A 27,220-nucleotide genomic window follows, 5' to 3' on the forward strand; every position below is an offset into this window, starting at 1 on the left:
ATAAAACACAATTTATTTTTTTTATTTAGGTTATGTTTGAAAAAACTAAAAATTAAAAGATAAAAAACTTATTGGTAGTTGAAAAGGGAAAAACTATTTTCTTCAACATAAGTTTTTTATAAAATTATTTGTTTAAGTAACGGAAAAATATAAAATTATTAAATAATAAAAATAATAGTGTTTTTAATTGCCACAAACTATCATTGTGATGGTTTTTAGAAAGAAAAAAAAAGAGCCTAGGATCAACTTTTTTAGTTCAAGACCCCATGAATAAAAAATTTACAATCCTATTTAAAAACTTACAAATAATTTAGCGACCTATTGAATTTGTCATTCACATTTTAGAAAGGTCATTTTCCTTTCTTGTAAATTATAATGATACACGTTATAATTGTATTTGATCTTTAATTAAAAAAATATTTGCCTTAAAGATAATTATCACAAATTGCATTATTTGAGGTGTTGTCCTCTCCCACGATTAATCTTGCTTTGGATTTTTATTTATTTATTTATTTACTTGGTCTTCAAAACAAGAAAAAAAGCCAAGAAAAAGTTAACCACAGCTTGTCAGTAGAGATCATTTTATAAAAATGAAATGTGACTTCACTAAGCATTATACTTTCACTTGTAATTCATTTTCACCAAGCAATTCACCGAGTAATAAATTCCTACAAAAAAATTACATATCACTAAAAATTACAATGGTTGATTAAGTCCAATCTAGGATTAAACATATTTGTAGTCTCTATAAATATTTAACAAGTTTATTTTAAATTCATTATATTAAATTATCAATTTTTAGTCTCTAATTTTATAAAATATGTCACAATTGAACATAATTACTAACTCCCTCAATTGACATTAATAATGAACTAATTTTCAGCAGTAAAAAAACACTACAAAAAATAATTATAAATTACAAAATGTAACAGTTTTTAACTATCATAAAAAATAGAATAAATTATACTTACTTCTTGTATTTTTTTTTCAAATTACACTCAGTACTTTTTCTTTTTTTTTTTACCCTACATAAAACCTTTACTTGTTTAGTTCATTATACCCACATCTCTCGCTCCTAAGCATCCTTTAATAATCTAACGGATAGACATATGTTAGTCACATGATTTTTAATAAAAATTTATGTCTAAAATATTTTCATCTTCTTCCTCTTAACTCCATAAAAGACATGACACAATTTTCAACTTGAAAATATTTTAAGACTCTTCCTTCTTTTTCTTTTTTCTCTAATTGGATGTGAATCCAATTTTTTGTTGAACATGAACTCACCTTGTTGGCACACATGTGTTAAATCATTCCTTCTTCTTCTTCTTCTTTTTCTTTTTAGTTCAATTTTTATTGTGCGTGTTGGATCATTTAGTTGTTACGTTTTTGTTAAGCATGTTTCCAACAATGCCTATTGATCGAATAATGTCATTTGCTTCAAATTTTAGTGTTTTGCTTCTCCATTTGTGTTTTTAACTCCTTTCTTTGAAATATTTATTTTTTATGGTTAGGTGTTTGATATAATGTCTCAATCAAGAGCGACATCTTCTTTAAGTATTAGCAACAATGAAGTAAATGTCAAATATTAAAAAAAAATGTTATTACCTTAAGAAAGGTCCATGCAGAGGATCAATTGTTAGTTTGTTATTGAGTATTTAACAAAGATGCTAGAACAATTTCATCCGTTCTCATATTTCAATTGACGTTAGTTAACAATGTTAACAAGAGGAGATAAAAGTAATCTAAAAAAGGAAAAGAGTATCAAGTGTAATTTGAAAAAAATCATAGGGATACGAGTGTTACAAAGATAGTAGGATAATTTCGTTTACTCTCATATTTCAATTGACGTTAGATAACAGAGTTAAAAGAAGGGATAAAAGTAATATAAAAAAAATATCGAGTGTAATATGAGAAAAACACACAAAATACGAGTTTAATTCAGTCTAAAAATTGCAATGTCACATATTACCTTCCATCACGGGGCATAAAAGGAACTAGATATTTTCATATAATGCAGTTTTATAGTCACTTTCAATTAAAGATTAATAAGATTTAAATTAATTATATGGCTCTACCTTTATGCAAACTTACTAATTTTGTAGGTGTATATTTGTATAAAGTGATTTAAAGATTAAAAAAACTTATTATCGACAAATTACAAAGGTTTTTTTTTTCCAACAATCCACTCATCATCATAATTCAAAAATCCAAGTCCACACGGGATTAATATAGACATGATAGCTTAAAAATCCAAGTCCACATGCGAGTCCGATAGTAAATTATCATCTATATGATCACAAGATTTGTGAGGAACAGGAATTGCTTATGCTTAATACTTTAGTAGTCTCATAGTCCATAAGGCTAAAAGTCAACAAAAAATACTATGATAACGAACAATTTCTATGCATAGGAACAATGCTATTGGATTCTAGATGCATTGATTCATTCAAACGATATGATCACAAAGCTACAAACATGAACACGTAAAGCGGACATTCTTACAAAGTGACTGGATCAACTTCCACAAAAACATATCCAATTGAACACTTAACACTACGATATCGATGGACAACAACAATGTACTGATAATTACTTATGAGTTATGACCAACTCACGAGTCACGATTTTTGAGCTTCAGGACCCAAAATACCGTTCACCACTGCCGTTGCAACCAAAATCCCAAAAACCTCCGCTCCCGCCACCGCTCCCGCCTGCGCCAACCCCCCAAAACTCACCGTCTCCTCTATCTCCCTCTCCGCTTCCTCTATCCCCTTCTCCGCCGCCACCAACCCCTTCTCCGCCGTCTCCAGCCCCTTCTCCGCCGCCACCAATCCCTTATCCGCAGCCTCAAATCCCTCTCTCACAATCTCCTCCGCTTCCTCCTCCACCTTCTTCAGACTCTTCCGTATCCCGAACAAGGGAATGTCCTGCGCCACGGACGCCGCTTCCCTCGCCGTCAACGCCGTCGTCGCCGTCAGAAAAAACAGCAACTGCCTCCGCCCCGCGCTCGGAAGTGCCGTTAAGGGTTTAACGGCACGCGGCTTGCACGGAGACGGCGTCGCATTGCGTACGACGAGACGCCGAAACGAGAGAGTTGAGAACGGTGATGACGAGATTGCACAAACCATTGCCACAACCTCACTGATCCTCTACGTGTGGCCACTCGCACTTCCAAACTTTAATCAATTTATTTAATTACAATAATGTCCCTTGTTTAATTAACCGTTATAAGCACGACACGTGTCACGCGGCAAAAATGGGTAGTAATAAAACGGTGCGGATTAAATGACCCGCGGGTTTAAATCCAATCCTTTTGAGACTCTTATTATTTATGGGTGGGTAGAAGGATAAGGTGTGAAGAGAGAGCAAAGAATAATGATGGAGAGGGAGAAGAACAAGAGGCATTTGGTGTTGATATAAGGTCGCTGATTTGCTGAAATCAAGTGGACACGAATTCACAGCTCTAGACATGGCTGCATATGGCATCAATCAAAAGCAGAAGGGCGAGCTTAATTCGATCACAGAATATTTTGAGCCATTGATGGAATTTCTGCTGTCTTTGGCAGAAGAAGAGCAAGTAATCCTTGTGGGTCATAGCTTTGGTCGTCTATGCATATCTGTAGCCATGGAATTGTTCCCTACCAAGATTGCAGCTGCAGTATTTGATAAAACTCCAAGAGGTATATATATTAACCATTCTTTTCTGCTAAATAATTTCTAACTCCTAGTTTCATCATATCATATATATACGTGATTTTGTGTGTCTTTGGGCTAAGGAGAATGCAGGTTGCATACTTATGTCTATTGTCATTTGTCAAACCAAGATAATGGAGAGATTAGTTAGTGACTATTGACTAGTAATGAATAAATAAGGGTGTAAGTGACTCTCGATCATATTCCAATCTGAATTGATTTAAACTAATCTAAATAATTTGGGTTAGACCTAAAACAAATTAATTAAATCTCTTAAGATATGTTTGGTTTGCATTTTTATTTTCTGTTTTTATTTCTTGAAAATTGTTTTCATTTTCAAAAGATTAGAATTCTGAAAACAAATTTGGTTTGATTTCTTGTTTTCTGTTTTTAGGAAATAAAAACACTAAAGATGCGTTTAGTTTGAACTATTTTCATAACTGATGTATATTATTTTATATAAATACAAAAAAAACAAGTGAAGAATTAATAAAATTAACTTGCAATTTAACTTGAAATAAAATCATCTTGCAATTTAACTCTAAATAATAAATAAGATAATACAAGCCATTAAATATAAATGAAAGTTCTTAAGTTTGAATGCTAACAAAAACTTAACATTAAATATAAATTCTTTTAAGATCTACGGTAATTTTTCCACATTTCATTTGTTATGGTTTGTCGAACTTGTGCCATTTCAGCTACTTGATTTTCGTTGACACCTTGTTGCTCTACACTTAACCATTGGTCATTCATATCCACGAGTTGTTGAGCATATTGGTCAAAGAGTGTATCCGCACCATTTTTCATTCTTATAAAATTATGTATAGTGCAACAAGCAATGAGAATTAATCTTTGTCTTCTAATGGGATAACTTGACATCAATTTCAAAATTGGAAATCTTGCTTTCAAAACTCCAAAGCATCTTTCAATGACATTCCTTAATGAAGAGTGACTGTAATTGAATAATTCTTCTTTTCCACGTGGACGACCACCTCCTTCACGAAAATCGCACAAATGATATATGTTCCTTCTTAAAGGGGCAAGATAGTCTGACATGTTAGGAAATCTAGAGTCAACCAAATATAATTAATCTGCAACAAGAACAATTCATCTATTCAATAAAAATGTATGCTTTGGACTATAACAATCATTACATTAAACTAATAAATAAATAAAAGATAAACATACCTCCATTAGGCTTTGGGAAATTATTTTCGGGAGATAAAACATCCAAAAATACCCTTGAATCGTTTGCCATCCCTTCCCAACCAGAATAAACAAACGTGAAAAGCACATCAAAATCACACATAGCTAATACATTTTGTGTCACCAACACTTTTCTTCCATGAAAAGCAGTTTGTTTAGAAGCAGGAGCCCAAGCAGATACATGCGTTCCATCAATGGCACCAATGCAATCCTACATTTATAATGATTTTAACATGATACTTACTTCACTAGAAAAATATAAGTAAACTAAATTATTAATAAAGAAATACCTTGAAGTATGGGTAGTATTTTGGATTGCCCCTAATATGAGGATGTGTACTTGTTTGATTTCTTTGATGGATTATGCCCGTGCCTAGCTTGTAAACTGCTTTTAGGATAATTCGGAACCCGATGACGCAATGAATGTTGAAACCGTTTAGCAACTACCCGATGACACAAGTTATGACATATTATAATTAAGAACATTGCAACCGCTTCCTCTATGTTGACTTTCTTACCATCACATAAATTACCAACTTCCTTTAAAGTTTCACAAAAATTCATAAATACATCTTTCTTCATCCGGAAGTTCTCATAACATCTTGTTTCATGACCTACTAAGAATTCTGGTATACATTTTTTCGGTCAACATAGATGTAAGATGTCCTACATGGAGTTTTATCAATAAAACTCTGTTCATATTCCATGATGGTCATAACTAACACTAAATCCATTAAATCGCCATAATCATCCAATTCAGAATCTATGCTACTTGAGTTATTGTCAGATGAATTCAAAGACATATCTACCTGCACATATAAATAATGTAAAGCATTAATTAAAAACATTGTCCCGTAATATAACCTACCATTATACCAAGCATAATGTACACAATGACGTCCTAATTATAAAAACATAAAGCAATCCATCACACCACAATAAAATTAAACAAGTGCAGACACACCACAATAAAATTAAACAAGTTTAGACACATGACATAAACACTTTGAATAAACATTTGCCTCCAATGCTCAACAAGAGATTCTACTCAGTAAGAGATTTTATCAATTGTTTGCTTCGCTCTGCATCCATCACTATGAACATTTGCCTCCAATGCTCACTCGTAAACTTCTCCATCAACTTAAAGTAAGCTGAAGTGGGAACATCTTGCATGCTGTCCAACAATTCCATGCATGCCTTTGCTGAATAAGACTCACTTATTGGACCAGTAGCTTAAGAAGTTTGAGAAGTCTTTCCCTTATATCGCTTTTCTCTAGCTCTTGAAGTTGTTGTCCTTTGGCTCATTGAATCACTCCATATGCTTACAATTTTGTCTAACATCCCTTTGTTAGAAGTCTTTCCCTCTTTACGGCGACGCTCACCCAAAGAAAATATTTCCTTCCTTTTGTGCCTAAGCCCTTTCATATCATCCTTCTCATCATCGGAAACATTAATATGAATCCCCTTTGTAAGGAAATCACCTTCCATGGCTTTCTCCTCATTAGAATTTGGTGGCTCTTGAGTAAAAGCATGACTTAGTTTCCCAATTAATGTGCTTGAATTGAATATGTCACTGAGGATATCATAGTTGTACTCAAAACCATGTTTCTTGAAATTCTTGTAATGCCTTCCTTTCTATAAAAGATAAAGTGTACAATGTCAATACTAAGCAATGACAACATACAACAATAACAATAACAATAATTTTAGGATCAAGTTATACCTTAATCAATCCGTCCCATACTTCATCAGGGGCATTCAATTTGTTGGATTCCATTTCCCAAGTGACTCCGGTACGGGCTAGCAAAGTTGAAAAATCACGATGCATTTGTCTCAGACGATTAAACTTAGACTTCAGCTTATCCACACCATAATTAGTTTGGATCATCTCAAACAAGTCCTTGTTAATTTCTTCCCATGTGGTAGTTTTGAAGGTTGACCCTTGTAATTGCCCATTTTTCACTCTCTCATAAATTTTTTCAATGAAAGCCTTTGATTAATCTTAGTCTCACTATTTATTTTATTGTTAAAAAATATTGAAAATCTTTTGATTAATCTTAGAAATTTATCAAAAAACTTTTTTTTGGTACAGTATAATTTGTTTTGGTACAGAATTTATAAAATTAAGTATTTATTAAGATCAATCTAGAAATTTACATACCGTTTTTTGGTTATCAATTATCATGGTAATAATATTGATAGATTCAAATTAACAAACATAAAATTAGTTTATTAAGCATTATTGATTTTACACTTGATCGCAAACATCTCTTAACCACGATATTTGATGGCATGTGTAAACGACCCAGGACTTGACCCTGGCATTGTCACTATTGAGACCCTTTCCTATCTTTGGTGATGAAGATTTGCAAGAGAATACACAACTCACAAGAGACAACTACGGAATTGTTGCCAAAGTCTATATAGTGTGTGAACAAGATAAATTGTTTAAGCATGATTTCCAACTGTTTATGATTGAACGAAACCCTCCTAACGATGTCAAAGTGATTGCTGGTGCTGATCACATGTCCATGTTCTCTAAACCGCAAGAGCTTTTCTCTTACCTTCAAGAGATAACCGACACCTATTACTAACTACTGAATACATGTCTGTTGATTTTATTTGTAAAATTATGTGTGATGACTATAAAGACCAAAAATCAAAATTTGTCATCGTTAATAAGGCAAAGTGTTTGTAGTTTCAGGGATTTTTATAGATGGACTTCCTATAATTGTCCTGTCTACTTTATTGGGCTTAGTTTTTCCTTGGGCTTTTGTCCACCCATTAGTTAAAGGCCTATAGTGGATATTGTTATTTCCACTGTTAGAGTTGTTATTGACACTTCTAAATCTTAGCAAATGACCATTTATCATTCTCAGTTTTCCTACACTCGCAACCTTTTCTCACTTCTCCATCATAACACTCCCCTATTTTTCCTCCTCTCTCACTATTTTCTTCCCCTCCATCTTTAATTATAATCAAATTTATTATGATATAAATTAATATCACTAATTAATTCGGTTATGTTTATAAATGGTAACTTCTAACCAATTAATTTATGTTTAATTAAAAATATACCATTTACTATTAAAATTAATAAATTATATCATAATTATTTTGAGTTCTTTTAAAAATAGGTAACTTGTATTTAAAATTAATTTAAAAATTCATAAAAATACAAAATGAAATTATATTTTTATTGTATAAAATAGGATGCAAAAACTTTGCATAATACAAACATGACTTCATTAACAAAATACACAACAAAATCTTCGTTTTGATGTGTATTTTTTTTTCACTTTCAAATAACATAATAAAAACATAATTTCGTGATAATGTTTGGAAAAAAAAATAATAAAATCATAATTTAATTGTGTTAGTTGGATGAAAAAAAATAACAACTCCAGCCTACAAAAATCATTTATCATCAGCCGAAAAGAAACAACGTATACTATTAAAACAAATCATAGAGCGTGCATTTCAACATTGATACAGTACATCTTCATGCAACAACTTTAGTGAAATTAAATAGCCAAAGAGCATTTGGAGAAGCATGTGGAAAAGGTTCCCCGTATTCCCCCTCCCCCCTTTCCAGAGACTGTTTACAATTCCCTTAAAGCTGCATCGATGAAGTATATATATATATATATATATATTAATGCTAGATGTTAGTAATCAAGCCAATGTGCGGTGAGGTAGAGGAATCTGACATGCACATGCTTACAATGTTCTAATTAAGGCTGCTGTGTTATGGTTTCTTTTTCCTTTATCTCTTTGTTCCACCTTTATCAGTATATGTACAGGTCATGTTGAATTCGAATGCTATAATAGCATTGCTGATATCATTACTTGAAGGAACTAATAATTTAGAAAATTATACTGTCCGAAGAGTATGTAATTGCCTGCATTGCATATCATCAGAATCTATATTCCTTTTCTTAGATAAGCCAAATAATTTTAATTTATTAAAAGAAATAAGGATACAGTACTAGATCTTAAGCAAAAGGGATGCTCAAGACTAGCATGAGTACATGTGCAATATAAGTTCTGAGATCTGTAACAGAACCAACCTTCAACACCTGTTAATCTCATATAAGCCATGACAAACCAAAGCAACGCCACTGAAGGCCTGAAAACCAAAGCAGCAAACTACAATAAATAACTAAGCAGAACACAATTGACTAATTCTGCACATACTGCTAATTAAGCGTCATATATAATTAATTTATAGCTAATTTGTCTGGTTGGAATCTAGCTAGCACAAAAAAATCAATAAAAATTATCTCTACAAAGCCGGTGCGTCCTAAGACTAAAGTTCTATCCACAACAGTAAAAACAGTAGCCTATTCTTCACTGCATAGTTCTCTCATGGTTTCAGGATAATCCCATAGATCATTTTGGCTCCAAAACCAATCCCATAAAAAAATCTATATATAACTTTTAGCGCCCCCCACCCCCCCAATGCATCCACCGGTTTAGAACTTTAGACAAGATAATTTTCAACTGAAATAACAATGCCAATTCATCCCCTTGTGTTGCTTGGAATTTTTCTCTATATAGCTTCACTGCTGTAGTGAGGCAAATGATGAAGTTATGTATCAATGTACTCATTTGTTTATATATATATATATAACAACAAATAATTCATTTATATGGCTTAATAGTTTGCTTTTGGGCTAGCTTTTGCCTTCTTTTAAGGGTTTTTTTTAGCAAAAGATAATAAATAAATTACGTAGTGGTCAAATCACTACCACAGATGAGATCTTTAAAAATATTTTTTTTTATCTAACCCTTATTAAAAATATTATTAAATTTTTTTAATAACTTTTAAAAAAAATATTATAAAATTATGAACAAATATTGTTAATTTTTTCTGTAACATTTATTAAATGTTATATATAATTCATGTTAATTTTTTATTATTATTTTAAGTTTTAACAACATGAACTATATATATTTTTTGATAAAATATCATAAAAATATATGAATAATATTTATTTATAATTTGATAATATTTTTTTAAATGTAATTAAAAAATATTATAGTAATATTTTTATTAAATGTTAGAAAAAAATATTACTAAAAATAAGTTTTTGTAGGTAACCAACCCTTATATATATATATATATATATATATATATATATATAACATAGTACACAAAAACCTGGCTACTACAAGCTTACCTACACATCTATAATACAAACCATTTATACTCTATTGGATAACTATGACCAAACTCCAAATTTCGTCAAAATAATTAAATACACATTCAACATTCAGTGTTAGTGTCAGGCGCCTCGTTTTTTTAAATAATACTATTTCCATACAGTCATAAGGATCATGACAGATGCAAACTAAATTAACTAGCATGCCATGTTAATGAATTTTCTTTCTATAGAATCCACAATTGTGTTGTGGTTGTCAGGAGTTACATATAAAATCTCACCGCATCATGTATAAAAAGAACACTTAGTTTAATAAAAAAAAATTAAAAAGAAAAACTATCTACCATTCTAAACAGTGTTTGAACTGTATTTTCACTGTAATTTCAGCCTTTCTAGCACTGCAATGATCCCAATTATTATCATCGTGCAGTTAGTAAGTTTTCTACTCATAAAATTTCAGAGACGGAAATATAGACCATGAAGAGTCATAAGATTGCTTTAACAATAAACGGAAGAGAGAGAAAAAATATCATAACTTTAAATTCTTTCATTAATAAAAATTCACAATCTAACAATTAATATTTATTAATTAAAAAAAGAAAAAAGAAAGTGGACCATGAAGTAGCTACTCTCTCTCCCTCTGTATAAAATACTGTATTTTATAGGTAAATTTTGACTATTGCCTAGTGACTTCACTGATCATCTGGTGACGGTAAATGTTGACTATTAAATTTAATTATCAATAATTAAGATTAAAATAAAAAAATTATGTAATTTTTGAAAGTCGTGTGTAGTGATTTTTTAAATAGTTACATATTTTTAATTTTGATTATTGATGTCCATTTAGTTAAAATTTATTTCTTAAATTACTCTCACTTACCCTTCTGATAATTTATTGGCAAAGACATCAAATTTGTGACAGGTAATAAAGTACTGGAAAGTTCGAGTGTCGAATCCACAAGGATTTTATTTGTGCTTAGACTTATGCAAACCTAATTTACAAGTAAGAGATAAAGAATTTAAAATAACCGATAAAGAAACATAGAAGATAAGGTAAAGATTTAAAAGAAAAGATAAAAGATGGTAAAGATAAAAAGAATGAAAGATAAGATAAGAAAAATAAAAGATAAAGATAAAGATAAAGACAAATAAATTCAGAATGTAATAATGTTAGAACTTAGGCTGCCTTATTTGCCTAAGATGTATTATTTTAGATTTTTTTCTATCAATTTGATGAATTTTTTCCTACCCACATATGTTAAAATACTTTCCTAGATCTCTCACGATTAACAAGTCTATCTTACCTATTTATCTCTCAAATGTCTTTGCAAAGACTCACTAGATAAAATATATGAAAGTCTAATTTTAGATGTTTGCTTTGATGCATGGGCATAATGCAATCACTATATGTCTAGCAATGATTTTATTAAGATACCATTCCTTTTAGTTCTATTAGAAATTATTCTCTGTCGAGTGACTAATCCCTAAGACTGATGTATGCAAAATCTTCCTTGTTTTTCTATTAAAGATTATCCTCTGTCCAGCACCTAATCCTTACAGATGATGTAAGGATGAATAATGCATGAAATTAAAAGTAAGAAAGGATAATAGAAAAGAAAACACATGTTATGAAGTGTACAATACATTTTTTGACTTTTTAGGTCTGCTAGACCCTAACTAAGGGTTTAGTCTCTCATAAGACATAGAAAGAAGGATTCTCCTATTTGAGATGCTCAAACTTAAGATGTATTCATTAGAGAATTTTAAGTCTCCGGGATGATGTCTTCCCTCTTTGGCTTGACTCCCTTTTTATAGTTGTTGGAGTAAACTTGGACTTGACTCTCTTTTTATAATTGTCGGAGTGGACTTGAACTTGATGTAAAAAATCTTCCTTATTTATATTTTTGATATTTTATAATTTTTTTATTTTAATCCTTCATTGTCATATCTATAAGTCATAAATAAATAAAATATCAATTTCTATCATTTAAGTAAAAAATAACAACTAAATAAATATTTTTTAAAAATCTTTTAAATATATTTTATTATAAAAAATAACTCATATTTAGTAGCTATCACCCCTCACTAAATTAATACATCTCTACAACCATTATCAGCCGCGAGAGTCTTTAGCAGGTTATTTTAAGATGTAATTTCTTTTTACAGCTTCGCCAAGGAACTCTTAAATTAAATAAATCTCTAAAAACAACCTTTACCAGACAAGAGCATGGACTATCTGTATCTGTTCCTTTCGCTTGGTATTTGACCATATAAAAATAGAATTTCAAGAGGAAACATCAATTAATTAGCACCAAGGGGAGAAAAGAACAGAAGCTACGTGCCACTTCAATTCTTTGTATTATGTGTAGGGTGTGAAATGATATAACTTAGACCCCATTATCCATTAACTCCCCTTCTAAGCAAAGGAAAATTACAAACGACAAATTTATTATCAAAATCATAGTCATTATCTAGTATACATCAATCCCTAATTAACACTATAGCCACTTATTATAACCATATTGTTCTAATAGGACAAAAAAATAATCAAATTAAGCGTGCGATTTTAATTATCTCTAATTAGTTGTTGGGTGAAAATGGACCCTTTCTAGATCGTGATTTCTCATGAGGTAAATATGAGCTTGCAAGTAAACAATTCTATGCGCTTGAAAATTGGCTTCAGATCAGTGCTTTATTGGTTTCTATGCGCTTGAAAGCTAATCTAGAAAGATTCGCTCAATTCGTGAAGGTGAATTGTTTTACCTTTAATAATGTTTTCTGCTTCTATTATTATCCCAGTTTCCAGGTGGCTTTGCTAGAAAGAAGATGCAGGTTATATATAGCCAGAGACGGAGTTGAAATAATTGTGTAAGAGTCACACCCCTTTAACAGAAATTAAATAAACGAGTTTGTTGGACAAACTACTGCGGTGTGCAAAGATTCTCCATATTTAGGATTGTTTACAATCATGTCTTTTATGCACAGTATGAAATGATTATTATACAACAATGGACTTTCGATTGGTTTTTCACCTTGAGGGGATATTTAGCAGTCTTTTGAAACCCATACGGATTATTGAATTAGAAGACACGTAATTTATAATTCACCGATCCTACTGTAATTGAGCCATCTAAACCGATTATAATTAATAATTTTAATTCATATAATATGTTAAGAAAAGAAATAATATAAAATCATAAAAAATATTATATTTTAATTAATTCATTTTTTTATAGTACCTTATGTTAGATACATATAGAATTCAATTAGACTAATTAAAAGAAATAAAATATATGTAAAATTGAATATTGAATTAAAATTGTCATTTTTTTAAAAATAGGATGAACAAATTATAGATCATAAATTAAAGTGAAAAAAAATTATTATTAGTTATTATATATTAATGAAATTTGAAGACACCATGTATATCTAAAAATAGCAACCATTAAATTTATATTTGTCAATTAAGTATATGTGAAAGTAAATAGAAATGGAACAGCTAATATTTCTACTACAATGTGTAAAATTCAACATGTGTGTTTATAAATATTGAGTAGCTTTAAATATATTTTTATAATACAATGCGAACAAAAACTAATGTATGCACTGCAACTATAGAGTTCATATTTGAATTAACAACATTAAATGTGTTTATTTTTTCACTCAACACTCTTTTATACAGTGTAAAGAAAATCTGTGAATATAAAATTACCCAATGGAAATTGAATAAGTAATGTACTTAAATACTTATTATTCTCTCTGTCTTATATTATTTGTTTTTAAGGTAGTATACACACTTCTTAAAAAATTATTAATTATAAAAATTAATATGATAAAAAATTGTCAAAAATGTCCCTTATTAAAAAGAGTTAGGATGTAGTTGTAAATAAATTTAAATATTTAAATGAATTAATACTAATAAATGGGGATATTACTAAAAAAGAATTAATGTTTTATTGATTTTATGAATAATAAATATTTTGAGACAAAATAGAAAATTTAAATGGGTATCTTAAATTATTGGGTAACATGAGATGATCCAAATACTTACCAAATAAGCCTTTAATTAATGGGTATCTTAATGAGTATCTTAAGGCTATAAATTTATTTATAGATTTGTCTAATTAACCCCAACCAAAAATGGGTTTATCCCATTCTTTGTGGTCTAGTCAATTAGAACAACCGTACCATATTAAAAGTTGAATCCATTTGTTTAGATTGTTTTTATACACAAAATTTTAAATAATTATATATTATATTCATTACTTTTTACTAATTTCTAATTTGTCCACTTTTCAGATTTAGGATTTTTTATTTCTGTAATTGTTTTTACACCATCTCTTATAAAAAAAAATGATGACATCTATTTTTTTTTATCCAATCTTTCATCTCTCGGAGAAACTCCTTCGCAAACTGATCACGGTGGAATACAAAAATGAGAAAAGTTTGCTATCTAACACTCACGCACACTAAGATGAATAGAGGAATAGAAACTGCACTATTTGATTTCACTCATTCTCATGAATTGTAAACTGATACCGTAGTGATGGTGCAGCCAAGTTGTGTCCAAGTGCTGCAATTTGCTTAGGCGGTGATAAACGCTTCACGTAGAAGTAATTTTTTTTTTGTTCTTGTGCAATGTAGGAGAAAAAGTCAGGAAGACAAAGGTAGAATATATTTAGTAAAAAATAATAGGAAGAGCATATAATTAATAAAAAAAATTGTGTATAAAAAACTAAAAAAGTGTCTAACTCATAATATAATTCTTATAATTTTATTAGGCTATCTAATATGAGATTATTTAATCCTATTTTTACTTAAGATCAATTAGATCATCTCTTTATTTATTTATATTAAAAATCATGGTATGAATATATTGAGAATATTAAATATGATATTCTTTATAAAAAAAATGCTATTACTATTTAATAACATTTATTTTCATTTTCCGATCCTAAACTAATTATGCTTAAAATTGGCTAATTAAGCACCTAAGGCCTAAAGGAACAAGGCTCTGATAGCTAGCCTTGGTATAACAGTAAACTGAAAATTCTTATAACGACTTTGTTGGTCGTGGTTTTGTGAGCTACTAGTACCTAGTAGCCTAATATGAATTTGATATGTGAGAAAATCCTCTTATAGGTCTCTCCCCACTCCGATTAGAAACCATACGCCCCCGACACATGAGGCGATCTATGGAATTTTAGCTTACTATTTTTGCTACCCAAGGAATCTTGTCCAACAATAGCTTTTGTCAGCTTTGAAACCTCCGTTGGAATTCTCACTCCTCAATCAATTTCATTGTAGGATTCAGATGACCTATACCTATGCATGTAAGCATATTTTGCTGCTTTTAAGGTAGGGACCGTCCAACATGGCGAAGAAAATCTACAACTAAGATGCATTACTTTCTTTATTTACCATATGATTAATTTGTAGAAATGAGGCTAAAATTTTGTATACATTTTTGTTTTGCCTTTGAGGATTATGTTATAGCTATCTAGCTAGCTTCCTTAATGGCCTAGGGTCTAGAAAAAAAAAACGCGCAAGTGTTTAAGCTAAATTTGCTTATCTAGTGTACAATATATGTAGATAGATAGGTATCCGAGGTTAGTGACGATGCTTGTTGTTGTAATGAGACATTCAAGGGTTTGATACACATTAATATGGAACATATAGAGTATCTCTATATGCAGCCAAACACAAAGGCTTCTCTGAATGATCAAAGGGAGGATCATTAAAAGTCAATCACATGCAGTCTTAGATTGGAGAAGGAGTGATTATCATTCATCATCATCAGTACTTAGGGATTTAAAAAGGAGAGAAGGAAGGTGAAAAGAAGTGAAGAAGAAGAAGAAAAAAAGACGAAATGAGAGGAGCCCTGAGAAAGCTGTAGTGCTGGATAAGGAGAAACATGAGACATGAGTAGGGGCCCATGACCCATGTATATAGGAATAGGGGTTTGTAGTGTATGTATCCCATACTATACCATACCATACAATGCAATGACATGGACATGGCCCTTGACGGCGACAATAGAGCTAGATAAAATAGTATGGTATTTGCCCGCGCGCATTGCCCGCGTTGCCCAACATGTCGTCTTTAGGCAAAGCTGGCGTCGTTTCCGCTCTGCCCGCCCAATTAAGTGCCCAACTTTTGATTGAAAGAAAAGAATAAAGTTTTGCTTTGCTTTGTACTCCTTCTCAAACTGAACATAGCAGCAAACACTCACTATCTCTATCTATCTTTCTTTCCCACTTCTCCTAATCCTAATTCCTATAGCATGTATGTAGTATATATGTACTAACCAAAGCAAGCAACACAAAAACAATAAAAAGCCAAAAGCTATGTCGTTCTCATCTTCTGACTTACCCTCCCTCTCCGGACGGCACGCGCGCTCAGGCAGGCCACTCATTTTTATTTTCATGCATTCATTCCCTCACATCCATCACATCACATTTCGAATTATGGATCCCAATAATTGATTTTTGCAGTTTCCTTCTTGTGCTCCTGTCCCTGCATGCTTTCACTTTCCCCTCTCCATCTGTTCCACTCTTTCATCACTTTTTTTATTTCTCTATATCTATCTTTAGTCTAATAGCAATTTCCTTGCTTATTCATATATTCATGATTCACGTTTTTGTTTAATTTACCTGACTGCTATGTTCAATGTTCACACTATAGCACATATATTCCCATTTCCAATTTGGAGAGTCTTTGTTTGCTTTGGTCAGTCGCAATCAACAATATTGTGGTCGACATTTTTATAAGTGGTGGAAATGAACATATAATAAACTTTACTCGTTGGATTTTTGCCAAGTTGGAACAAGTGTGAAAGAGATCATTTCCTTTTGGTCAATTGTAATCTAAAAGAATATTGGACGTTGGATTCCGTTGCTGGTTTTTTTTTAATGTTGACTTGAGGCCCACTGGATAAATGCTTGTATTAGATAGTAGTGATCCATCAATTCCGTTAGATTTTATACCAAGAAGCAATATGGGAGAAAAATATTATGTAAACAATCAAGACTTTGCGTTAAGGTATCACCAATTAATTGGTTGTTATGACAGTTATGCTATCTTGCAACTTAAGTGATAATATGCATTACTTTATCCTTCATCATCAACACCCTTCCTCAATCAATCAAGATCTTAATTGACAAATGGTTCTGCAAATCCTAGACATATAGACCCCTCCTTTTTCCATAAGCTCCTTTTTTTGTCACTTTCTTCCTCTAACTAAATTATTCTTGACTTTTACTATCATGTTTCGAAAAAATAATTCAGGTGAAAATATATATGGTAAAAAGTTTTGCTATAGCCTGATCAGCAATTTACGGAAACAGCTTGTTGACATACACCATATATATGGTACTGATCATAACTGATTGAATGATTGTGCATGCATGGTTACTCTGTCACTTCAGTGTGTAATCGTTCAATAATATATATTTACAGTTCATATGATCTCATTTGTAGCAAATTGACAGATTACATAAAGTTGACACTCAATTTGTCTTCTTTTCATTATATAGGTCAAACAGTATAAAGAAGTATGGACACTTGGTGAGTACAACTTCAGGTTATTACGACCAAAGTCTTTGTTTTGTAAATATTCTAAAATTCCTACTAATTACTGCATGCTTTTTGGCCAATTCATGTAGTCGGTCGTATCAGATTGAGACTGATCAGAATTCCTAGTCGTCTCTGCCTATGCATACAATCGTGCATCCAATTTTAGTTAAGAAAATGTTTCTCTGTACTGTGATATTTATTTTCTATCTTTAACAACTTATATATATATATATATATATATAATATTCAAGTTTCTATTCCTATTGACGACTAAGTTGTATCATTATTAATTAATGGTAACCTTATTTTGATTGTTAGAAATTTTTGTGAAATATTTAGTCATGTATAAGTCATTGGTAGTGATGGAAATTTTTATGGGGTTATAAATAGGATTACTAAATATATTTTATTGATATTTAAAATTACTTGAAAATTAAGTATTAATTGAATGACTTTTGTATGTTTAATACAATAAATAATTAAATTAATTTCTTCTATTTTTTATCCCTCAACATTTATCCTCATACATGTAAATTCAAAAAGTATAGTTACTAATAAAATTTGACACAAGTGCAATATATAATCGAATCTCTTAACCATTGATTAAAGTTTACTATTTAGTCATGTATATAAAAAAAATAATTATTGAGAAAAGTTACATATACTCACTTTAATTCGAAAAGGAAAAAACGTTGTTAATAGTATATCTAAATCAAACTTTTACATTTATTGCATTTAAGTGCTGTGGTTGACCCAATTTCCACATGGGATCCACGGTGTTTGTGAATCCGACTTAGACCTGTGTAAGAAAATGGTTTGTGTGTGTTCAACACTGCCCTTTGCATCTAAAGCGGTTAAAAGCAGTTTTTTTTTTCTTTTTTCTTTTTGGGCTAGAATGAACGGCACGTTTAATCAAAGACTGCGTTATGGTCATGCCATAAAATTTTCAAGAAAAAATTCTACATCCAAAACAGTATGCGAATATGAATATCTAAGAAGAGTCCGAGGAAATAAAATAAAATTAAAATACTATTATGGGTCAAGTTAAGTAAAGTGGACCGGAGAATTAGCATAGGAATTAACAAGGAAGCATATAATCATTGCTAGATCCCCCTACCTACCATCATAGTCATATTCAAATATGCTACTTCATATTTTTTTAAAGATCAATATAGTTTTATCAATGTCTCTAATTAATCCTCTTGTTTTTAGTTCAACTTCTAATAGCTTAAATTCTCGTCTTTCTTTCCCTGGAAACTAAGGAGTTTATATAGGTTTATTTTCATGATTCATTCTCAAGTTAATTACTACACACATGTGATCTTTCTTTTAATAACATTTTTTTTATCTAACACTTAATAAAAATATTTTTAAAACTTGATAACATTAAAAAAAATATCTTCAAATTATGAATAAATTTTATTAATATATTTTTGTAACATTTTATTAGATGCTATGTATAACTTATGTTGTCAAAAAAATTTGTGACATATTTAAACTTTAGTAACATAAGATTCACACAATGTTTAATAAAATATTCTAAAAATATATTAATAATATTTATTTATAATTTGATGATATATTTTTTTTAATTTGTCAAAAACTTTTAACAATATTTTTATAAAGTATCAAATAAAAAAAGTTACTAAAGATGATATATGTAATAGGGGTTAATGTTTTATCTGACATAAACTGAAAATTAATTAAAACTATAAATTATTGGGAACTACAAGTTAAAGAGGTAAAATTGAAAATTGTTATTTTAGTTTATTGAATTAAGAGTGTTTTTTTTGGGTACATGAAGAGTGTTTGATAAAATTAACCATACAAAATAATATAAAAGGCATGTTAAAATTAATAAATTGATGTATTGTTATTTTTAGGTAAAGTATATTTCATAAAAAAAGTTAAAGGGTGAATTACTATCTTGGCACTGGCACATACTATAATTTATTGAAAGTAAGAGCACTAACTATCTTGGCACTGGCACTAGCACATACTATACTTTTTGTTAGTATCAAGTAAGATATTTAACTTGTTTAACACACACTAAGCAGATAAACATATATTCGAACACATATTTAATTTTCAATATATGTTTTATCTTTTTTTAATTTTAGATTTAATTACTCATTTAGTCTCAATAGTTTTTAAATTTATTTCTTTTAGTGTCTATAATTAATAATTAAATTTTTTAATTTCTGAAATTTACATTTTAATTTCTAAAAGATTTTTTATATTAAAATTATTTAACTAATGAAGTCAAAAAATTTAAAGACAGAGACCTTTAAATTTTAGAAATTAAAAATTCTTATTAACTTTAAAAACTAAAATAAATAATTAAATTTAAAAATTATAAGAACTAAGTAAATAATTAAACCTTAATTGTATTATCTCCTTTCTCCTTTGTGAGATTATTCTTTTTAATGAGATCTTGTGATATTAATTTATTTGTGTGTCTCTTGTTTTGGATAAAAAAAAAAATTGAACATGTGTAATCATCTCTATTTATACGCGTGTGTAGAAAAAGATTGAGACCTTGATTGACTGGGATTGTGTACCACACTTATGGACTATGACCGCAGGACAAAAATTACAACATATTTTATAACAAAGTGGTTTGATATGAAGAAAAAAAATAGAAATTAATGTGAAATAAAATGAGTAATATTATAAAAAAATGAAAATTATAAAACATATTGTAGTAATAAAATGTTTCTGTTTTTGATTTTGCTAGAGGCTTGCAGCAAGGAGCTGAAGAGCAAAATTCAAGGTGGTTAGTTGGGGTGCGCAGTGACACATATTTTCAAGTTGGGAGCAGTATAGGGACAATCACCTTTACACGTACTTCCACGTGATTACCCCTATCCTAGTCTCCTTGAACTTTCAATGATGTTTTTTCGAACATGGAGCATCTTTACCTAGGAAACTCATAAGCCCTGACCTTCCCTCACAAGAAGGATTATTATTTAAGAAAACCTTGATTACTACTGCATGAATTGCTGCTTTAATAATAGTATATCGTTCTATTCTTCCGTTTGACTCGAATTATATTGATTATTATACATGATTGATTACTGATATAATGTTACATATGGAAGCAAATTAAGGGATGCCTACACTAGACACAAAAATTCTTGTATATACACGCATTCCAAATAAGGAGAAGACATTTATAGCCGTGTATATATATATATATATATATATATATATATATATATATATATATATATATATATATATATATATATATAGACCAAATTAAGATAAGGCTGAGTCAAAAATCCGTGAGAACAAAAAAGGACGAATTTTGTGTGATTTCTGTTAGTATGCATGCATACAGAAAGGAAAATCAAACTGTTTGGATCATTTGAAAATAATGATGAGTCTTTATCGATCGGCATTGATTAGTCCTAAGTGGGACAGGCAAAATGATTTTTCTCCTTACATAATTCATAATTGGTTGGGCAAATGACCACACGTATGATATAATAAGTGTAATGATCAAGGCATTAATATATGTCTTCTAAATGTGATTGAAAACTTAAGATAAGAGTAACGGTACGGTGAAGTTTATAAGAAACAAGAAAATTTGTAGGTGATATTTTGATTGAGTGTTTTTTATTTTTATTTTTAAAGAAAAAAAATAAGAATGAGAATATTTTTATTTAAAATTTAGAAAATATTTTTTTTTGGAAATATTTTTAAAAATAGGTCCAAAATTAAAAACAACAAATTAATCAATGTTATCTGTTTTTTTAAAGAAATAAAAATACAGTGACACCTTAGACTATTTTTAAAAATAGAAAATAAAAACACAAAATAAATACTTTCAAAAATTGAAAAGTTGTGACATTGTAATTGAAAAACTCTCTCTCACTATACTTAAATTCATGAATCAATGATATTGTATACTTAAATTCATTTAACTATTAGTCCAACAATTAATTGTACCAAATCTCTTAGATTTCTCGTATCAGTATCATGGTAAACTCTCAAGAAACAACAATATCCCCCCCTAATTTCTAAAAAAATATTTAAGTGGTCAGGGGACATTAAACACTTTAAATTACCAATTCACATGTTAAATAAAAAAATGTAATATGTTAATAAAAAAAGTTGACAGCATATAAATTTGTCTGTCTTAACATACTCTTTAACATAAAAAAAAAATAGTTGGTCCAAGTGTTAATATACTCTATAGAAGTTTGAATTTTTATTCTATAATTGGTATCAAGAAAATCTTGTTCAGAGAAGGCAATCCGCCTTTGAGTGCCAATAAATTCTATGAAAGAGATCAGTCTCAGTCAATGATTCAGGATGATAATCTTTGTAATCATTGAAAAGATTATTGTACAAGTCTAAACTACAAGCAATTTTATCTAATCATAACTATGTAGCTCCTGGCTTATTGAAGAGAGGATCAATCTCCTTAAGAAAGATTGACCATCAAACAAGATTTTAGCGATGTTAGAGAGAATCATTCCCACATTATAAAGAAAACAAGAGTTTGTTATAAAACCTTGACTAATGTCAACTAATATATTATACTAATAATACGATATATCATACACTAATTGATAATTTTGTTATATGAAATTGATACGTAATATATTGGCATGAGTAATGTTATTTAACTTCTTGCCATTTAATTTTGTTTAAAAGAAAGAACTATACTAATAAGCTAGGGTTAAACCTAATGATTATTTTTTCAAATAAATGTATAATGACTTGGACAAAATTTATGTATAATTTTATGGATTTTTTAGTATTATTCTCCGATCAGAATTTAAGTTTTACTATGATCATTTATTTGACCTTTAGTGAAATTTTTTATTACATAAATTACGAAACTTTATTGCTAATAGTTTCACAAACTACATCTATGTTGTCTTCCAAATATATAATTTTTACTGTGTTAAAGTTATTTGGAAAAAGGATATAACATAAATATATTACTTTAAATACGTGAGTTGTTTATTTGAATGAATACTATAGACTTACCAACCTAACAATTTTCCCTATAATAACAATAAACGTTGTCTTGAAAAATACAAATTCCAAAATTAATAGAGTTATCGTTTATGACATGGATGGACTAAATGGGAGGTCATGAGTCATGGTTGTCTTTCTCTCACATGGAGTCTATAAAAATAGTTATAAATAATCATGTAAGTCCCCATTCTATACATTCGTTGGCAACAAGAAGGACCCTAACCGACAAAAGAAGCTGTCCTAGCTAGCATAAAACAACCAAGCAACCCAATAGAGTTCAATTCGCGAAGGTGATTCAATTCATCATATAATTCTCTCTCTCTCTCTCTCCCCCCATTTCCCGCATACACAGAGATAGTAAACCCACTTTAGTTTTTTTTTCGCTTTATTTTCTCCCACTAACGCAAAAAGACTCACCAGTCATCACCACACCACCCCTTTTGCTTTTGCTTTGCGTGTTTTTGGATTGTTGTAGATCTAAAAGATAAAGATGATCCAAGAACTGTTGGGTGGTGCTAGTGCTAGCCTCATAGCAGGAGAAAGAAAAATCTCCATTACTAACGGAGGAGGAGCACTTCTACTAACACCACCCACTTCATCTTCTCCTTCTCTATCACCTTCTTGCACAACAAGCATAACCACTTCCACCGCCACCGCCACCTCGTCGAATTCAGAGAACCAAAACTTGAGGTGCCCTCGTTGTGATTCATCAAACACAAAGTTCTGTTACTACAACAACTACAACCTCACTCAGCCTCGTCACTTCTGCAAAACATGTCGCCGGTACTGGACCAAAGGCGGCGCTCTCAGGAATGTTCCCATCGGTGGTGGCTGCCGGAAAAGCAAAAGCTCCGGCATGTCCAACTCGGTTGCCAAGCAAACCGCCACAAAGATGAAAGCAGTGGCATCAGAGCTTGGAAGGTCGTCGTCACAAGGACTCTTGGACCAAGAGCTTCCGCAAACCCCAGCAATCCTGTGGGGTTCTCCACAAAATTCTCAACTGATGGCTTTACTAAGAGCTAACCAAAACCATAACCCTAACCCTAACCCTAGTCCAATGTCAATTGTTGTCAAGGGAGAAGGGAACTTAATGGGATCTCACCACATGGTGGCTGAGCCATTGCTCGCAAATGGGTTGTTGAATCCTAGAACTAGTCTAGGCTTTGATGGTGTGGGAGAAGTACTTCCTTCACTGGGTCTATGCGGCTCTTTTTGGAGGAACAATCAAGATCAGACTCAGCAACAAAACAACGGTTTTGCACTTGGAGAACATCAAAGTAGTGGAGTTCAAGAACTTTACCACAAGCTCAGGTCATCGTCATCATCAATTAATTATTGTGGCAGTGATAACTCACCAGTGTTTCTAAGCAACATGGCTTCTTCTTCCTCTTCTTTGTCCAACATTTTGGAGTCATCTTCAGTTTCTGGGAGTGAATTCGGGTGCTGGAATCCAACCCTTTCCTGGTCTGATCTTCCCACTACCAATGGAGCATATCCTTAATTAACCACCGCATGCAGTAACTACTTTCCTCTTTTTTGTTCACTGTTCAAATTATCTTTTCGAGTTAGATATATAGAACTCCTTAATCTATAGTTTATAGATGTTAATCTGTATCCTAGCTAGAGTCTTTTCTCGTGATTGTTTGCTTCGGGGTGGTGGATAAGGAATATGGATGTGTAGGTACCATTAGATTTTTTTTTCCCAACTCAGCAGCGTCTTTCTATCATTTGCTTCTTTCTGTATTTCTGGTTGATGGTGTGTTTATCTTAGCTTTCTCAAATGATATTTCAAGAACTACCAGAGAGTTTAGAATGAATGGAAAACACAGTGTTTAATTGTCAATTACTTTAGTGTTTCTGTACCTTAATTTGCATTGAACTTCCTTTTCTACTTTTTCCCGTTTCTTTACTTTACCTCTAAAATTTCTATACAAAATACAAATTGTTCTGGCTTCTAATCAGTGTAGGCTATATTAGTGGCTGGGTGTGGATCCTTTACAAAGAAATTTAAAATATTTATAATAGTAGCAAGGCATCATCAGAATGCAAAGATTTAGGGAGTGTTGACGTTATATCAAAGATAACAGTCAACCTATATTTTTTTATAAGAGACTAAAAAAATAGAGTAAAGCTGGCGTACAAGAATATATATGATCTTGGTAAACTCAAAAACTTTAGGGTTTAGTTGTTAAGAAGTGAAGGTGCAGTGGAAGCATGGTGGGTAGCATATGCAAGTGCTAGATTTTGTTTTGTTACGAGAAATCGATGAATCTAATGCAAAAGCAGCCTTAGGAAAAAGTTTCCTCAAACAGCACTAGATTCTTGATGTTGGTTTTGAGCAATGCCACAAGCACTTGGTTCTTGACACAGACTTCGCTGAAAAACCATGCCTGACTTCTGCTTCTCGTTTATTGGACTAAAAATATAAAAAAAAAATGAAATAAAATAAAGTCTCTTCTCCTTTGGCACATATCTCTAGTAGAAAAATATTTGATAGACATCTTATATATTATTCTACACCTAAAGAAATAAAAGAAAAATACACGTATAATAAGATTTATAATATAATAAAAATAAAAAATATTAATGAAATATTTAAAATAAAAAAATTATCCATATATAGTTCCTCCTCCAGTGCAAAATGTTTTTCTGAAGCTAGCTAGCTAGCTTGTAGTTGTAGCAATCTCCTCATGCATTTTGGTACCAAAGGGCAAGTAATATTGCGAGTCTATCTAACCAATTGAGAATTGAGAAAGTGACGAACGCTGTTAAGTACGAATGGTTTCGATTAGAAAAATTCAAGAATTTACCAGTATCCAGACAATAATCAATCACAGTAGATATATTATGTGTTAATGATACGGGCAGAAAAACTTATTGATCAATCATATTTGACAAAACAAAAAAGCAGTACGAGTTCGTATTGGTACTAAAAGGCATTCCCGAATAGAGAGAATAATTCATAATTTTATGAAAACATGTAAATTAATGGTCTTCTATGCTTTGAGTTCTTCAGAATCATTTTTTGCTTCTTTATTAAGAAACTCTATAGTACGAAAATTTTAGCCCAAATTGACTGAGAAAAATTATATTGCAAAGACATATTATGAAGGATAATAATATACCAATATATTTCTTTCTTTTTTTATTTCTCTTCTTATCCCTATCATACTTCCTATTACATTTATAATTTATTTATATTATTTTTTTTATTTCTCTATGTATTGATGACTCATGGATATGTCTGCAAAACATTAATTAGCCAGATGTCAAATGAGTTATTTGTCTTACAATTTTTTTAAAACTTGTATCCAATAAAATATAAGCATGTGGCATCACAAGTCCATAATAGAACTCTTCTTACTTTTTTTTCTTTTTGGTAAGCTAGAAGTCTTCTCACTGATTAGCAATCCTCTTTTTATTATTTTAGAATATGAAGACGTGCGATATAAGTAACTTTCTCTCGTGATACACACACGAGATCACTTTGGAAAGAAGAGAAATATTCTTTTACATCTACTTTACACTCTTACATATCCCTAGCTTTCATCGGAGTCAAAATTGTTGAGTCAAAATAATTTTTAATTAAGAAAACTATGTAACATGTGAAGGATGTCGATAACATATAACAGAAGTTCATGTGGAGTAATTAGGTAGAGGTATTTATAAACTAAGAGTGTTTCTAGAAGTAATTTTTACCGGGTTCATAAGCATAAAAATGAGTTTTTATCTGGGTTCCAAGTTAAGGGAGACTGAGTCATAAGTCATGGTATAAGAACCAATTTTTAATATTAAAATGTTTTTTAACACTATTCAAAGTATAAATAGTGATTAATACATGAGATTCATTTTAAGTTTCTAAGTGGTTTCATCGTTGGAATAAAAAGTTGTTATAATCCTTAAATCTGATATATAATAAGACCAGTGAAAATGAATTAGGAATCAAAGAGAAAGTGCATTGAAAATGTTCTAAGGGTATTCTACCTATTTTTTCTTATGTCTCATTTCTTATTCGGACTTGTTACATTTTTAATTCACTTTCTCTCTTTTTGTTACCTTTTCTTTTATCTCTTTCTTTCATCCACCTATCAATCCTATGCAAAATCACAAATATTGAGGGGGGGGGGGGGAACTATTTGAAAAAAAAAACATAACGTATTCAAAACAAATAAAAATAAACCACACTGTATTTTTTATGATTGAATCAAGTGATTTTTGTAATCTAAAAAGTAGTCGAAATTAAACTTCGAACATCCATAATATTATGATATTGAAAAAAGAATAACAAGTATTTGACTCGCATGTGAGTGCATGCACCCCATTAGAAAATAGAATAACAGAAGAAAAAAACGTTAATAATAAATGTGATTAATAATACGATAATAAAAAAGAAATAAAAAATATAAAATAAATGTAAAGAATAGACAGTAAAACAATTAGGATTACCATGCATGACTTACAATCGGGATTATCCTAAAATGAGATTTTCCGGGTCTAAAATGCACTCTAGTAGTGTGTCTATTAGTATATACACACAACGGTTGGTAGGTCAACATGGAATTGTTAGTCTAATTTTGTCA

The 27,220-nt window shown here is 30.5% G+C and overlaps 3 protein-coding genes across 4 annotated transcripts; 2 read left to right on the plus strand and 1 right to left on the minus strand.

Moving 5' to 3' along the window:
• Positions 1-2,275: 2,275 nt before the first annotated feature.
• Positions 2,276-3,171, minus strand: LOC114421357. The gene has a single exon (XM_028387244.1). The coding sequence runs from the start codon at positions 3,129-3,131 to the stop codon at positions 2,622-2,624; it is 510 nt and encodes a 169-aa protein (XP_028243045.1). The 5' UTR covers positions 3,132-3,171; the 3' UTR covers positions 2,276-2,621.
• Positions 3,172-3,320: 149 nt separating this feature from the next.
• LOC114421366 (polyneuridine-aldehyde esterase-like) lies at positions 3,321-13,105 on the plus strand. Of its 2 annotated transcripts, none has more exons than XM_028387263.1 (2): positions 3,321-3,683; positions 12,870-13,105. In XM_028387263.1, exons 1-2 carry the CDS (start codon positions 3,473-3,475, stop codon positions 12,887-12,889), a joined length of 231 nt encoding a protein of 76 aa, XP_028243064.1. In that variant the 5' UTR covers positions 3,321-3,472; the 3' UTR covers positions 12,890-13,105. The 2 variants fall into 2 exon arrangements, with proteins under 2 accessions (XP_028243064.1, XP_028243057.1); XM_028387256.1 differs by lacking the exon at positions 12,870-13,105 and adding an exon at positions 7,215-7,390 and having other exon boundaries at positions 3,322-3,683.
• Positions 13,106-22,821: 9,716 nt separating this feature from the next.
• LOC114421393 (dof zinc finger protein DOF5.1-like) lies at positions 22,822-24,486 on the plus strand. The gene has a single exon (XM_028387286.1). It carries the CDS (start codon positions 23,131-23,133, stop codon positions 24,139-24,141), a length of 1,011 nt encoding a protein of 336 aa, XP_028243087.1. The 5' UTR covers positions 22,822-23,130; the 3' UTR covers positions 24,142-24,486.
• The last annotated feature ends 2,734 nt before the right edge of the window (positions 24,487-27,220 follow it).

Source organism: Glycine soja, chromosome 1 (assembly GCF_004193775.1).
Source record: "Glycine soja cultivar W05 chromosome 1, ASM419377v2, whole genome shotgun sequence".
Lineage (NCBI taxonomy): Eukaryota > Viridiplantae > Streptophyta > Magnoliopsida > Fabales > Fabaceae > Glycine > Glycine soja.

Excerpts from the sequence above, each read along its gene's own strand:
- LOC114421357 (XM_028387244.1), bottom strand. The coding sequence starts at position 3,131 with ATGGTTTGTGCAATCTCGTCATCACCGTTCTCAACTCTCTCGTTTCGG.
- LOC114421366 (XM_028387256.1), top strand. The coding sequence starts at position 3,473 with ATGGCTGCATATGGCATCAATCAAAAGCAGAAGGGCGAGCTTAATTCG. Across the intron at positions 3,684-7,214 it reads ATTTGATAAAACTCCAAGAG|GACTTGACCCTGGCATTGTC; the intron begins GTATATATATTA and ends TAAACGACCCAG.
- LOC114421393 (XM_028387286.1), top strand. The coding sequence starts at position 23,131 with ATGATCCAAGAACTGTTGGGTGGTGCTAGTGCTAGCCTCATAGCAGGA.